Genomic DNA, 15,074 nt, shown 5'->3' with positions numbered 1-15,074 from the left:
TTTGCCCCGTAAAACTGCTGTTAGGCTTCATCAGATCTTTCAAACACGACTTCCTCGACCCTTATCCCATCCTCTGCGCCTTGAACTGATTGCTTTCCGACAAAGTTGACGATGCCGCGTCGTCGCGCTCGACCCTCGCATCCTTTCTTTTAGCCTGCCTATCATGCGCATCGCCATTCGTGAGCAGCTTGCGGCCCTCGTCCTTCTCGCCGTCCTTGTCTCCCTCGCCATCGTCTCTATCCCAACATGGATTTATGTCAACCGCTTTGTCGTCGACATCGAGCGCGATGGCCTGCAACTCACAGCTTCTCTCAAGGCGTCCCGGATTTCGGCCGAGCTGGACCTTATTGAGACCATCGCCATGACCATTTCCTCACGAATTCTCGTCCAGAACGCACTCACCAACTACTACAACACTGGCAAGAATGAGTGGGAAGATGCCCACGAGGATCTCGAAAGCGCACTTTCTGTCAGCACAGCCTCGGGCTTACTGCAAATAAGACTATTCTCGAGAAACAACACAAAAACTAAAGGCGGCGTTTTGCTCAATGTGACATCTCTTTCGGTGCCAGAGATTGAACTCCCCTACAAGGATTCGGAAGGGTCTAATGTTCGTCTTGGTGACACTGACCTGGGTTACCCCCCAAGCCTGTTCCCTAATCTTACATATATTGATCTCGAACGACCAAACAATGTACGGAACAACACAACCGCATATGCAGCCGAGGCCTTCGACGATGTTAGAATTGCTCGCGATGGGGGTTTATTGCTCGGTCCTCTGGTTCTCAACGAGTCTGCATCTCTCCTGTCCGTGACCATTCCTGTCCGTGACAACAACGACACTTTTATTCTGGGCTATATGAGCGTTGTCACTCTTGCTCAGTCCCTCACTGCGATCCAGGATTCCCGTGAAGGACTGGGCGAGACAGGTTCAGTCCTACTTATAGGCCCAACGGACCGATCCAACCGCTTTAACAAGACACAGCCAGCAAGCAATGCGACATACACCCCTAATCGTGATGAATTTGGCAATGTCATGGTCAAATTCATACTTCCCCCAAAGAGCCCAGAGGGGCACAAGGATCTTCACGATGTTCACCAGTTTGTCAGCGAATATGGCAACAGGGCATTTCCAGTAAAGAATTATCCAGCCGCGTTAGATTCATTCACCAAACATTACAATACGGTCAGCAACGCCAGTTCCCTAATAAATACCCACAACGAACAAAACGCCCGTGTCGCTGTTGGCTTTGCTCGAACTCAGACCCCCTTAGCAAACTGGACAGTTATCGTCGAGAAAGCCAAATGGGAGGCCTATAAGCCAATAAACACTTTGAGGAATATCCTTCTTGGTACTGTCTTTGGCACTGTGGGGTTGATAGCATTGATTATCGTTCCCTGTGCTCACGTCAGTGTTTTGCCTATTCGAAAACTCAAGGCTGCCACGGAAAAATCGGTCAACCCTCCAGGATATGAAGACTCGTTTATCGACTCCGACTCTGATTTTGATGACGAGATTCCAAGCTCCGGAGGCCAATCACGACGATCGAAAAAGAAGGGGCCTATATCTAAGTTCATCCGACGACTCAAGGGCAAATCCAATGGACCCAGCTCGAATCGAGATGTGGCCCGTCGGATGTTCAAGATCCCTGCCAAGGTCGATGATCGAAAACACTTTGTCACGGATGAGCTTACTGAACTGACCCGAACCTTTAACGACATGAGCGACGAATTAGTGAAGCAGTATCTGTCTCTCGAAGTCAAGGTTGCCGAGCGCACGAGGGAATTGGAGGAGAGCAAAAAGGCCGCAGAGGCAGCCAACGAAAGCAAAACGTTGTTCATCGCCAACATTTCCCATGAGCTCAAGACCCCTTTGAATGGCATTCTTGGCATGTGCGCCGTGTGCATGGAGGAGAATGACATTGTGAGGATCAAGCAGTCGTTGAAGACGCTCTACAAATCGGGTGACCTACTACTCCATCTTTTGGAGGATTTGTTGAGCTTTTCCAAGAATCAGATTGGCCAACAGCTCAGTCTCGAGTTGAGGGAGTTTCGCCTGGCCGATATCCGATCACAAATCTTGACCATTTTTGACAAACAGGTTCGAGAAGGAAAGATCAACTTCTCAGTAGATTTCATTAGCTCCGACAACGCCGAGTTCAGTGCAAGTCCAGATCGGACGAATGGCGAGACAAGATTACCTGCACTGGGCCCCCACGGAACTGGAAGGCTCAAGGACATGTGCCTCTGGGGTGACCAGCATCGAATACTGCAGGTCATCATAAACTTGGTGAGCAACAGTCTGAAGTTTACGCCTCACAATGGAACTGTTTCGGTACGTATCAGGTGTCTTGGAGAAGCAGAAGCACTTGCCGAGAATGACAGTCGGGCATCATCAATCTCCAAGAACTCACGAAACAATTCGCGGACAGGACGCCCTCGGCAACGTGGGAGTGCTAGCTCAGCTAATTCAGGAGCCTCGGGTCGAAATTCGGCACAGAAATTCGTCAGCACAGGGACCGCACTCTCTATCAACCCCAGGGACCCGAAGGCGACACCTCACGTGCAAGTCCGCGAGCGGTCGCCCACGCCGCCTCCCCCCGGTGCCAAGTCGTACATCTTTGAGTTCGAGGTTCAAGATACTGGCCCGGGAATTCCTGAGCACATGCAGCAAAAGGTGTTTGAGCCTTTCGTCCAAGGAGATCTTGGTTTGAGTAAGAAGTTCGGCGGTACTGGTCTTGGCTTGAGTATCTGCCACCAGCTGGCAGGTCTTATGGGAGGTTCTATCAAGTTACGGAGTTCTGTGGGCGTGGGTACGACCTTCACTATGCAGATTCCACTGAAATACGTGAAAGACCGGTAAGTTCTTATCGCCAGCCATGTGTACATATGTACTAATGTTCAGATCTAGGACTTCAAGTACTGCTTCAAGCAGTATCAAATCTCGACCAACAAGCGTAGATGCCGGCGATTTGGAACTACAGCGCACCGCCCCCAGCACTCCTAAGCCTGCTGCTGAGGCAAAGTCAGCGGGTGCCCTCAACCCTCAGCCTCGATTAGTCGGCTTAAGCCAACCTTACTTTGCTGCCAACCCTCCAGCTGTCAAGAGTACTCAGCAAAAGATGGCCGAAATTGACCGTGCCATGGCGAACAAGAGCGGTCAAAGAGTACGTGTTTTGGTAGCAGATGACAACTCGACCAACATCGAAGTTGTCAGCCGTATGCTGAAACTAGAGGACGTTTATGACGTGACCATTGCAAAAGACGGCCAGGAAGCATACGATCTCGTCAAGGCGACAATGGAGAAAAACCAGTCTTTTGACGTTATCTTCATGGATGTTCAGATGCCGAATGTTGACGGACTACAAAGTACCCGACTTATTAGGGAGATGGGCTACAAATCTCCCATTGTTGCCTTAACAGCCTTTTCCGAAGAGAGCAACGTCAAGGAATGCATAGACTCTGGTATGGATGAGTTTCTTGCTAAACCTATCCGACGGCCAGCTCTCAAGCAAGTTCTCAAGAAGTTTGCGACTATCCCCGAGGAACCAGAGAACGAGAAGCGCTCGTCTTCACTGAAGCCCAAAGCCAGAGCGAATGGGCACGCCGTTCCACCACATAAGGAGGGAGAGAACGGCGCACCGAAGGAGAAGCACGGATGATGCCTTTCATCGATGTTCATGCTGAGACCCTTATTGGGAACATAAGCAAAGCGACGTAGTACACACCTAACGACATACCCATCTCACACACACACTACCTTTTTCACTCACACATCCTTTATTTGTTTTAAGTTGCAAAAGTTTAGCGGGAGGAAACATGTTTTCGGAGTTTAGCATTTTCTTTGTTCACTCAACCGCAAGAGGTTGGTCAGGAAAATGACGGCCTGATACTTCTCTGGGTTCTTGTTATGCGCGCCCCCAATTATTGTTATCCTTTCATCTTCTAGTTTGGATGCTTTCTCTTTTTTTCCCCAGCCATCGCATTACAGTCGATGAGCTCGTACATATAACGTAGGCGTACACGTTTTGGCCTATTTTTATTTAGTTTTTATTCCCCCAGTTATTCAGCCACTCGCTGCTGCTGGAAAGAGGCCGCGTGGAAAGGGGGGCGGCTTAGCTACAGCATTCAAAGAGGAGATAGAGACGAGAAATCGAAGGAGATTAAGAATATGAGAAGGAGAAAGGAAGGAGACGTATATATATACTCATGTAATTATATATATGCGCATAATATTGTGATGAAGGAAGAACAGAAACTTGTCACTTGGACGCATTGCATGACTTTAGCCCAAGTGCCCATTTATGACTTGTGAAACTCTTGAATCGATATCAAGCCAAATCAGTTTATACTACGGCACATCGTGATTCAATATTGCTGCGTTGCTGTGGGTTGTTGATGGCATTCCTGGCCAAACTCCCACAAGAAATCTACCTTCATTATCCGCGCGACACCTGTAGCTTTCACACGAGAAGGCGCAGTGGCAGAGTGGTCTAATGCGATAGACTAGAAATCTATTCTCTTCGGAGGCGTCTGTTCGAATCAGGCCTGCGTCGGTGTTATCTTTTTGTGGTTGTGTTTGTACTCTGTCTTTTTGCTGATTGGTTTGTGTAACCGGTATTGATTTGCAATTGATCGAGTAATGCATTGATAATCTCAACTGTACTCTACTCTTGTTAACTTGATTGATTATGTGATAAATACTAACCTGTTAAGATATATGCTCTAGCAAGGACTTGCAATGTTCATCATGTCAAGCATGTATAACCAAATAAACCTTTGCATGGGATTTCCGTTGCTAAAGCTAATCTACAGTGTATAATCTTTCAACGGCAGGGTTTGTTTCAGGGGACTTTTTCACCGGGGCGCGTTAGTTGCTCCCCGCCAACCACTGGACTTCTGGGACTCCTTCATGGGGGCACAGCCTACTCCACCTGCCCTTTAGTAGACTGGCAGGTACCTTTGCATAAGGAGGATGGTACGTACTCCTTCAATACACACGTAAGGCTTCACGAGCCACAGCGCGACCGTTCCATTCTATCCCCGTCAGCTTCACAAGAGGGTCGCATATTTTTCCTCCCCTCGCAACTCAGAGTCCCTTTCATCAACGATATTACAATACCTTTACATTGCGCGCACGAAACGAGACGGATAGATCGATTCTGACGACGATACAATGGCCGACGAACAACCCCGTGCGGTCGACCGCACTGATTCCATGGATTCTAATGATGGCCCGAAGCAGCCGGACAAGAAGAAGAGTCGCCGCCCTGCGAGTGAGTGCGCCTCAAAACGATGCGCTCCATACAGACAAACTATGCGCGAATGGATACGCACAAGGAGACCAATAAATGCTGATTGATGCATCTTAGATACTGCCTTTCGACAGCAGCGTCTAAAGGCCTGGCAGTATGTCATTGCTACCCTTATCCCGTATGCTCAATCGCCCCTTCGATGCTGATACAATGCGACAGGCCTATCCTCACACCAAAGACTGTCCTGCCTCTCTTCTTCGCCATTGGAATTATATTCGCTCCCATCGGCGGTCTGCTGTTGTACGCGAGCTCTCAGGTACGGTTTCCCTAAAACACCTACCCGTCTCTACCACTTTCGTTCTAATGCGCAAATCTAGGTTCAAGAGATCCGACTCGACTATACCAACTGCATTGTCGATGCTTCTATTCGCACTAAAAGTGGAGGCAACTTTACAGGAATGCCCAGCAGCGCCGTTAGCACTGCATTCAAGAGTTCTAACAGTTCCGTGAATGCTCAATGGGCGCGCGAGGTTAACGTTAGCTCCACGCTCGACAACGGTGTTAAAACCTTCAACCCTCGATGCCATCTCAAGTTCACCATCCCAGAGGAGATGGGCCCTCCAGTTCTCTTCTACTACCACCTCACCAACTTCTACCAGAACCATCGTCGATACGTTCTTTCCTTCGACAGAGAACAGCTCAAGGGTTCAAAGCGATCCATCAGCGACATTCGTAATTCCGACTGCACTCCTCTGTATGGAGAGGGAAACAAGCCTTATTACCCTTGTGGTCTCATCGCAAACTCCATGTTCAACGACACCTTCACTAGTCCTGAGCTCACAAACCCCCCAGGTGGTGGCAACGACACATGGACCTACCTTATGAGCAACAACTCGGGTATCTCATGGGACAGTGACAAGGATCTTTACAAGAAGACCGAGTATAGTAACGATGACATCGTGCCTCCTCCCAACTGGCAGAAACGTTACCCTAATGGATACACCGACGAAAACCCTCCTCCCAACCTGAAGAACTGGGAGGCTTTCCAGGTCTGGATGCGAACTGCGGGTCTTCCCACTTTCAGCAAGCTTTACCAGCGCAACAACACCCAGGCTATGTGGCCAGGAACCTACGACCTTGTCATTGATGACCGTAAGTTAATTCCTGGACGTTGCTAGGACAGTTCATCTAACCGCAGATCAGATTTCCCGACTCGAGAGTACAAGGGTAGCAAGTCCATCATTATCTCTACCCGAACCGTTGTCGGAGGACGCAACCCCTTCCTCGGCATCGCTTATGTTGTCGTTGGTGGTGTTTGCATCCTTCTCGGTACTGTCTTTACAGTCACTCACCTTATCCGACCCAGGTTTGTCTCCTACATGGCACTGGATATGTTTCTTACTGACCTGGTAACAGAAAATTGGGTGATCACACTTATCTCTCGTGGAACAACGCTCCTGGCGGCAAGTCTGGCCCCAGTACGGCAGCCGCTTCCGGTCGTGAACTCCGTCCTGGCGAGGCCTAGTCAGCTCGCGACGATTCTCGCGCTCTCCTCGAAGATCCTTCAAGTCCAACCTCTGCATCTCTCAAGTCCCCGCCCAACACAACAGGCGGAACTCCTCTGCTTGTGCCGTCCCCGTCCAGGTCAGGCGTGTAGTCGGGTATTTGAACCGAGCACCTGGCGTTGACTGCTGGGTACCAAGAGATGGTGCTCTGAATCATGTTTTTGGTCTTTTGGATATCGCCATTTGTTTTCATCGCTCATGTGGCTCTTTGTCTTTTCCTTTTTCTGTGCGACTAGTCATTATTGCAGCCTCCGACTCTTCTGTTTTCTTTTTGGGGGCATTGGAAGGGTAGCAAAGCAAAAGGCCTGGCTCTAACAATGTTCCCTCGTGGTATAGCGGCGTCTTGCCCACCCATGCTTTCAAAAAGGCTTAAGAAAAATGGGACGGAGAAAGAGCGTGGAATGTATGCTTCGTACGTATTTATATGGGTAGGGAGTTTGGCGCGCTGCGACTCGGAATCATGGATAGAATGAATTGAACTGTTTACGAATGCTGTCTTGAAAAGGGATGTGAAGATGATTACAACACTTGAAATACTGATGATATATACAGCGCCATATCTTCCAAGCCACGTACTCAGTAAGAAGCAACAATTGCTTTTAAAGGAATCTTGTCTAAAATTGCTCGAAATCATAAAATTATCTTATCTTAATCTGCCTAATACAACTGTCCTTGACCGATCCTGGTCATCCCGAAAAACACTGGGAAGAGCACCATCCATCCTCTCACCAACAATAGCTATTTTAGGTATGCTGCTCTGCTATCCATATCGTCCCGTCAAAAGACCGCAAGAGCCCACACACAAACTTGAAACCAAAAAGAGATTGCATGTTTTAGTACAAATGAAGAAGCAAACCGACCAGAACCTTGTAGTTCCAAGCTCACGCCGCCCAGCTGTTTAGCGCTTGCGCTGCTTCTTCTTATTAGCACCGCGGTCTTCCTCCTCCATGGCGCTCTCACGGTCTCTCTTCTTGGCTTTGCGCTCTAGTTCGTCCCAGTCTTCACCCTCATCCTCACTATCGAGCTCAGCGTCAGAGCCTTCATCGTCACTAGCATTGCTGCCAAAGTCAGAGCCTTCGTCGCTGGATTCGGACTCCTCATCGAACTCGTCCTCATCCATCTCGAAAGCAGACTCCTCGTCAGACGGGTCACCTCCGTCATCATCTGAATCAGCCTGTAGGAAGGACCAACCACCGTCGGCAAAGAACTGGTGGGTGTCGGCTGTGACAGTCTTCATGATGGTCGGCCAGTTGAGGTTAAGAGGACCTTCTGTATAGGCGATATCTGAAGAGTCAAGGTAGTCCTTGACTTGGTCGAGAAACTCGACGGGAATAGTGTTGACGTGGTAAGGAGCTCGTGTAAAGTCCTTGAAGACAAACACCATGTCAAAGTTCTTCAGCCCGAACTGCACACGTTCCAGATGGGCGATTTCAACTTCCTCAATGGTGATTACCATAAAGGGAGGCTCAACAACCTGAATAAGGCAGTCGGTGGTGGGCTGAACAAAGACGTTGCTTCGGAATGGCACGCCGTGGAATCCAAGTTCGCGGATAGGCATGTCAACCTCGATACCTTCGTTACGACCAGCCTCGGCGATCTTTTGCGCGAAGCCCTGGAACAGGCGGTCCAACTCGGCTCTTCGTCGGCGTTCCTCCTGCTCTGCCTCGAACTCGTCTTCGTCACCATATCGGTACTTGCGCTTGCGGTTACCCGTTTCATCGAACTGGATGTCTGTTGCTTCTCGGTAGAATTGGACATCCTTTGTCTTCTTCTTATTGCCGACAATAATAGGATCCTTGAGGTGAATGTGGATGATGACGATCAACTCATGCTGGCAAGGCTGGAAGAAAAGGTGCTTGACGTTTGAGAACAGTACATCTACTCTGTGCTGAGCGTTCAGGGGTGAGATGTATCGAATACCGTTCTGGTGGATCTCAACCTTTCCTGGGACTCGCTTGCCCTCCATAGCAGGGCGAATATAGACGTTGTCCAGTACAGCCGGACGTCGGTCTAGTTATCAGTTAGTATCGTCTGGTCACAAAAACATTCAAGGCTGACTCACTTCTTATCTCGACAAGTTTATCCTGCTCAACGACGTCCTCCATATCCTTCTTCTCCTGCTCCTTCTTGACTACATCGCGCTTCATGTTGGAGATTTGAGTTGCTATTTCGTTGTATCTCTCACCATCGGACGATCGGAAGGTCAAACTTCGGACAAAATGCGCCGAGGCATCCTCGAAAGGCTGGTCATCCTTCCTACCTACACCCTGGCCAGGGGACAGGAAGTTGATACGCAAGAAAGACCATTCACCTTCGTCGCTCTTACTAGCATTCTTGATGGTGTTGATATGGAAAGGCACAGGGCGTCCCATTATAGGCAAAACGACTGTGCTGTTCTTGCTGTCAACAACAACCTCGAGGTTCTTAATCTTGACGGGGAACTGGTTGTCTCTCTTGTAGGACTCGAAGCGCTTGAACTTCTTAACCTCGCCTCCGTTCTGATCATTTGTGGATTCAGAGAATCTCGCGAGACCTTCCCTTTGCTTCTTGGCTGCAAGTTCTTTTTGATGCTCACGTCGCTTCTTCTCGATATCGTCATTAGCGACCTGAGTTGTGCGTTCTGAGCGGAGTCTTGTGGTTGTGATGTTCTTGGTTGCAACAGCGCCAACACGTGAGTCCTTCTTCTCTTTCTTGGGAGCAGGCTCGGTTTCCTCGTCGTCCTTAAAGAAGAAAGAGTTGGCATCAGCACTTGTGGGCGCCTCGGCAGTGAAAACCACAGGCTCCGACGAAGTAACTCTGATGGTATCAGTCAGGACCAAGGCGTAGACTTTGCTGTTCTTGTCCTGAGGGTGCGGGTTCTCGATATCTTGAAAACCTGTGTTGATGATAAGGGTCATGCCGTCCTTCAGAACTCTCTGGTTCTTCGCGTTGAGAACGAGGGTGGGGTCCTTGTTCTCCAATCCGACACCCCAACCAACGTTCTTGAGGAAATGCTTCTCCATTTCCGGCTTCTTGCTCTTGATGATACCAACAGCCCTTCCGTACACCTCCTTTGCCGTCATGCCATCACGAATTTCCTTGATGATGGTGTTGTGAATTAGAGTGAGGAGTTTGTAGCTGCTCTCTTGAGCTTTGTTGGGGTCGACGAGGTATGTTCGTGCAATAGTCGAGCAGTAAGACTTGTATCGGAGACCCATAGCAGCAATGATGATGCCTGCGTGGAGGTTGTCGTCGTTGGACTCGCCCGCGAACCGAAGATCGTACTTGCCACCACTCTGGATCGCTGGTCCCAGAATCCAGTCCAGCTGAGCAGGATCGAGGTCAGAAGGAAGCTTGCCCTTGCTAGGAAGTTGCACAGTCTTCCAGAATGAGGTATCGTCCAGCTTCTTGTCGACCTTGTCGGCCAACGTGGAATGCTTGACTTTCTTTTCGGCGTCAAGAATGTTGGACATCTCGTCGAGGAAGTAGGGGGTCATCAAGGCAACACAGGCCTTGGAGGCAGTTCGCATCGCTCGGAGTTCACTCTCATCCTTGACGGCAAAGGCGTAGGTGGAAAGGGCAGCTGAGATGTCGACCTGGGAAACCTCCTTACAGTGTTCGGCCAGCACCTTCTTCCACTCGTCGACGAAGGGTCCTCGGGAGGTGTCTTTGGCGATTGTGCCAACCTTGTTCTGCAAACATAGTCGTTAGAAATATTCAAACTTTAAGCAGCGAACGACTTACTCCTGCCTCCTTAATCTTATCGGTGAGCTTGACGAAAAGCTTCTCATTCTCCGCAGCGTCCTTGCCTCGCACGAGCACTTCGATCGGGAATCGGCCGCCTTTGAGCTGTTCGAGATGTTTGGCTAAGTCGCAGTTAGTGCAATTCAATGCAGTCGAGTGTTGGAGGCGACAAACCTTTCTTTGCGGTTGTGAGAATGTATAGAGTGTCGAGCGTAAACAACATCAGGGTTGTTGGAAATTCGTATCCAAGAAGCCAGAACTATAGTATTTTGTCAGCATATTGATCGCATTCGAATTTTTTGGGGCGGTTTTGTAGTCGCATGCATACGTGGATCGCATTGTTCTTGTGGAATTCGGGGACCTCCTCAACCTTGCCCATCATCACCACCAGAGACTGGGCGCCGTTGAATAGGCCATCCTTGGAGCGTAGGTCATTCTTCCAGGCTGTGGCGAAGTGCGAAATGCGCTCCTGGAAGATTTTGCTGTCAATCTTGATCTCGGCCATCGTGGTTGATGGATGCGCGATCTAGAGTGACGAAAGAAGCGAAAGTAACGAGGAACTGATGACAGGAGGTTGCGACGACGCGAGAAAAAGTGAGGTCGCGTTAATGATCCAAGAGGAAGCTCCCTATCACGTGATCCCTACGCAGCGCGTTTCTTGGGTGATGATCCAAGCTCAATTCAAGCTGTAGGTCTCATGGAAAGAAAGATGTTGACAATCTGGACCATGTGATTATCGGCGGTTGATGATTCGTTCGCCGCTTCTCTTTGCTTCGTATTGATTTATTTTTCTTTTGTTTGTATAGATGCCGTGTGAAGAAGATTAGAAGTGCTGTTGAAGGGCGAAAAATGTATGTGGACAGGGCCGTAGGTAGGTAGTTGGAGTTGGTGGAGCAACCAATTCGAGATTGAGTCAACAGGCATTCATAGATTTATAAGTTATTACTAGATTTGGTTTTTGCAGATGGGATCGATGTTCAATTTAATATTGCAAATCCATCATTCTACTGCATTATTACTTACGTGGTTATCATCTCGGGCCCTATCACTTCTTTAACGGTTATTCAGGAGTTAGGTAGACAGCACAGCCATCCATGCCAAGGTTTAGTTATTGTTTACCAGCTGGGCTGATATACTTTTTCTTTTCAGACTCTAATATTCTATAGCTACATGGGAAGCTTGGTAGCTTGAGCTATCCAATTCATAAGCGAAAAACTCTAGATATAAACGGTAACCGTACTCTTTACCTCTTGACGGATATTGTCTTGTCGGGTATTTTTTATCTTATTGCCGTAGTCAAGCTCCGTCTCTCGGCGCCGATTCTCGGGAAGTGGAGTCGGGAGTTGACAGTTGAAAGCCGACCCCGCGCTATGCCGGGTGAATATATAACCAAATGCGAGTACCACATCACATTACTATACTCTTTTCTCCTCTGGTATTAAAACCTCACTTTCTTGATAGCCTACACTTCATTGTTATTCTTCCAAACTTAAAGTTTTCAAGTCAAGTCTTCGGAGCACATCACTTACACCAAGCCGACTGCCCGGAACAAACCGCCATCATGAGAATTCCCTACGTATCTAACCCTCCTGAGACCAAGACTGAGGAGCATGCAGCCATTGTGAAGCGCATAGAGGAGCGTCGTGCTCCTCGACCCCTCCAATCTTTGGATTTGGCCCTCCTTCACTCGCCTCATGTTGCTGATGGTTGGAACTCATTCCTCGGCGCAGTCCGCACCAAAACCTCGCTAAGCGATGACTTGCGGGAGCTTGCCATTTCCCGAGTTGCCGTGTGCAACAAGGCATGGTACGAATGGAAGCACCATGCTCCACTAGCTGTCAAGGGTGGTGTTTCTGAGGCCGGACTTGAGGCTATTAAGCAAGATACCCTCGGCGAGCGACCCGCTGAGCTGTCGGAGAAGCAATGGGCTGTAATTCTCTTCACGGACGAGATGACGAGGAATGTTCAAGTCGAGGATGAGACGTTTGACCGTCTGCGAGAGTTCTTCAATGAGCAGGAAATTGTAGAAATCACGGCGACAGTAAGCCACACTCTTTCATTAGTTTTCAAACTTGACCTAACACCAGCAATAGGTCGCATGTTACAACTGTGTAAGCCGTTTCTTGGTGGCACTCGATGGTAAGTCAATATGGCCAATCTTACAGGTTTCATGAACTGACAATCTTGCAGTTGGAGAGAGGAATGGAACCGACCCTGAAGCTGTGACTGGTCATTAATCAAGGACTGCAGCATCCATACTTGTCGATACCCACTGTAACTCATCAGAACCTGTGGATTATGATCAAGAATGGTAAAAGATTCAAATATAGATATAAAAGTAAATTAACTAAGAAAACGTACAATCAAAACATCGTGTCTTGAGACCACGGGAAAAGGGTATCATCCCATCTATAGAAGTGAAATGAAATCAGTGTACCAAACTCCTCCAACCTTCATTATCGACAAATAAACCCATCGTTAATCATCACGCATTCAACCATGCCCCCCGTGATTGGCGAATTGCCCGTGGTCATACCGGACCATGCCTTATCGTTAATGTTTTGCTGGCCACCAGGCCACACCAAGAACGCCGTGTAATGCGCAGTGTACAGTGTACAGTGTGCAATTTGTAGTATGTAAGTATAGTGTGTAAGAAGCAACGTGTAGCGTGCAATGCCAGTCGATATAATCGCATTATACAATATTTAATGGTCATGCCTTTTCGCTGTAACTGGAAACCAAAGTGTAAAGAAAACCAGATGGAAACTCAAGCATCATGGTGACCGTGAGTATGGTTTCGACATTGCACGCTCAATCGAGGCATGACGTTGTTGCATCTTGGGCGATGTCTGTAGCTCATGGACGACTCCTGCCCAGCCCTTGCGACTGGCTTTTGGAATGGGCTCAGGATGGTTAATTAGAGCCTGGGTGGTCAACCTGCGCAATGGAGGGCGGTTGACAATACTCTCCGACATGCCTCTGGGAAGAGCAGGGCGTGTAGAAGTCTTGAAAACGGGCCACTTTTCTAGATCTCTGGATGTGGGTAGGGGCGGCGGTGGTGGCGCTCTTGAAGAGGGTTTCTCATGTATAGTGTTGTTTGTGGTGTTCGTGTGCGATGCGACAACGCCCATGTAAACGACAAGAAAGCGCATGCGTAGCATGTCCAGCCTTCGAACACGATCCTCCAACCTCGCTCGCTTCGATGCCCATAGTAGCCTGGCGGCCGTCTTTAACTTTGTGGTATCTTCCTCAAGCACCATGCCATTAATGTCCTCGCGCAAATCATCACCCGTCTTTTGGATCTCCCTTAAAAGGCGCGTCAAGCGAATCTTGTCATCAAGACGCTGCACTTTTGCGACATCGCGATCATAGCTTTCATTCTCCTGGACAGAAAAGTCGGCAGTATCAACAAAGGTTGCGATCTCGAGCGGTGCCGCTTGGTACGCGGCCGTATAATTGGAGACGATCTGGACAAGGACAATGAGGGACAGAACAACGGCGATCAGAATGAGGATTATAGTCCACTGGAGCAGATTGAACTCGGCCATGGCTGAGCAGAGCGTCTAGATGGCAAGTCGAGGTGGTGGGTGAAGCTATCACGCATGGTCCTTGGGGCTAAGTATTTGTGAGAGGAAAAAGGGAGAGATGGGGAGAGAGAGGCGCACAATACAAGCAAGGAGACAAGAGCGATGACGAGGGAACAAGCGCAAGCGCAACCAACAACCAATTACTGGAAACACAACCCGCGTTTGTGTGCGCTCCAATTAAGCACCTAGGTAGTTTCTAGACTCATACAAGCCCGGCTTCCAGATTCGTGCTCAACAAGTGATGGTGCTAGGCCACTTGGTGCAGATGGCTGGGGATAAAGAGCCCCCTGCAGCTGCAGATGAACCGTAGCTAATGACGGTCCATGAGGCAAGACAGGGCAAAAGAGTCATCACATGGTCAGTTGAGACGCACGATTTGACGGCGTTATAATTGTCTGACTGGTACTGTGCATGGTCCCTTAGACCGGGTAAGCGGCGGGTTCGCCGTAAGATAAACTATGAGCGCGGAAGTGCCGGGGGGTGGAGGAAACGGCCAAGATGGTTGGTTATCTGGTGATGCTGACTGATGGTGGTGGTTTACAAAAACGCCTCACCCGTATCGGACCAATGCATAGAACAGTAATCTCCGTCCTCATGTAGGTAGGTAGCCATCACGAGTCGTTGCTGTCATAGTTCAAGAGGATGCACCACAAGCCTGTTCAAGATTGGCAGTCTCCCAAGAACCTATGCTGTGCTGCGCTGCCGAACCATACAGTGGGTTTCGACATGGAATTCCATGTGGGTTTATCTGCAGGCTGAGTATCGCCATCGGTTGGATGTGACCAATTCTTGCAGGACGCTATCACTAGGCTTATTTTCAGTAGTGTCAGGGCTCCAAAGCCCGTCGAATTCGATGCATGGGTTTAAGCTGGAGGTCTGGAATTAGGGTTACCAGAAATGCCAGTGGATCGATTCTAGGGCTCAAAAGGAAGTCTTAGACATTA

The 15,074-nt window shown here is 49.0% G+C and overlaps 5 protein-coding genes and 1 non-coding gene across 6 annotated transcripts; 4 read left to right on the top strand and 2 right to left on the bottom strand.

The window, feature by feature from the left end:
- Positions 1-163: 163 nt before the first annotated feature.
- On the top strand, positions 164-4,209 carry FGSG_10042 (uncharacterized protein; the record flags this gene model as incomplete). The annotated part of the gene is made up of 2 exons (XM_011320667.1): positions 164-2,859; positions 2,906-4,209. 2 exons carry the CDS (start codon positions 164-166, stop codon positions 3,660-3,662), a joined length of 3,453 nt encoding a protein of 1,150 aa, XP_011318969.1. The 3' UTR covers positions 3,663-4,209.
- A 265-nt stretch (positions 4,210-4,474) lies between these two features.
- FGSG_20743 lies at positions 4,475-4,556 on the top strand. The gene has a single exon. It is a non-coding gene; the product is annotated as a tRNA-Ser (tRNA).
- Positions 4,557-5,046: 490 nt separating this feature from the next.
- FGSG_10041 (uncharacterized protein) lies at positions 5,047-7,310 on the top strand. The gene is made up of 6 exons (XM_011320666.1): positions 5,047-5,276; positions 5,373-5,409; positions 5,475-5,571; positions 5,633-6,407; positions 6,459-6,621; positions 6,672-7,310. Exons 1-6 carry the CDS (start codon positions 5,177-5,179, stop codon positions 6,778-6,780), a joined length of 1,281 nt encoding a protein of 426 aa, XP_011318968.1. The 5' UTR covers positions 5,047-5,176; the 3' UTR covers positions 6,781-7,310.
- Positions 7,311-7,718: 408 nt separating this feature from the next.
- FGSG_10040 (FACT complex subunit SPT16) lies at positions 7,719-11,048 on the bottom strand (the record flags this gene model as incomplete). Its single annotated transcript, XM_011320665.1, has 5 exons — positions 7,719-8,830; positions 8,883-10,491; positions 10,544-10,665; positions 10,718-10,802; positions 10,872-11,048. The coding sequence occupies 5 exons, from the start codon at positions 11,046-11,048 to the stop codon at positions 7,719-7,721; spliced, it is 3,105 nt and encodes a 1,034-aa protein (XP_011318967.1).
- A 1,056-nt stretch (positions 11,049-12,104) lies between these two features.
- On the top strand, positions 12,105-12,780 carry FGSG_10039 (uncharacterized protein; the record flags this gene model as incomplete). The annotated part of the gene is made up of 3 exons (XM_011320664.1): positions 12,105-12,584; positions 12,637-12,682; positions 12,734-12,780. The coding sequence occupies 3 exons, from the start codon at positions 12,105-12,107 to the stop codon at positions 12,778-12,780; spliced, it is 573 nt and encodes a 190-aa protein (XP_011318966.1).
- Positions 12,781-12,843: 63 nt separating this feature from the next.
- On the bottom strand, positions 12,844-14,137 carry FGSG_10038 (uncharacterized protein). Its single transcript, XM_011320663.1, has one exon. It carries the CDS (start codon positions 14,089-14,091, stop codon positions 13,318-13,320), a length of 774 nt encoding a protein of 257 aa, XP_011318965.1. The 5' UTR covers positions 14,092-14,137; the 3' UTR covers positions 12,844-13,317.
- Positions 14,138-15,074: the final 937 nt, after the last annotated feature.

This window comes from Fusarium graminearum, chromosome 1 (assembly GCF_000240135.3).
Source record: "Fusarium graminearum PH-1 chromosome 1, whole genome shotgun sequence".
Lineage (NCBI taxonomy): Eukaryota > Fungi > Ascomycota > Sordariomycetes > Hypocreales > Nectriaceae > Fusarium > Fusarium graminearum.
This window is presented reverse-complemented; position numbering and strand designations above follow the sequence as displayed.

What these genes read in the sequence shown, in the direction of transcription:
- FGSG_10041 (XM_011320666.1), top strand. Translation starts at nt 5,177, where the DNA reads ATGGCCGACGAACAACCCCGTGCGGTCGACCGCACTGATTCCATGGAT. An exon ending in TGTTGTACGCGAGCTCTCAG is followed by an intron (nt 5,572 to 5,632) that starts GTACGGTTTCCC and finishes GCGCAAATCTAG; the next exon opens with GTTCAAGAGATCCGACTCGA. An exon ending in CGACCTTGTCATTGATGACC is followed by an intron (nt 6,408 to 6,458) that starts GTAAGTTAATTC and finishes ACCGCAGATCAG; the next exon opens with ATTTCCCGACTCGAGAGTAC.
- FGSG_10038 (XM_011320663.1), bottom strand. Translation starts at nt 14,091, where the DNA reads ATGGCCGAGTTCAATCTGCTCCAGTGGACTATAATCCTCATTCTGATC.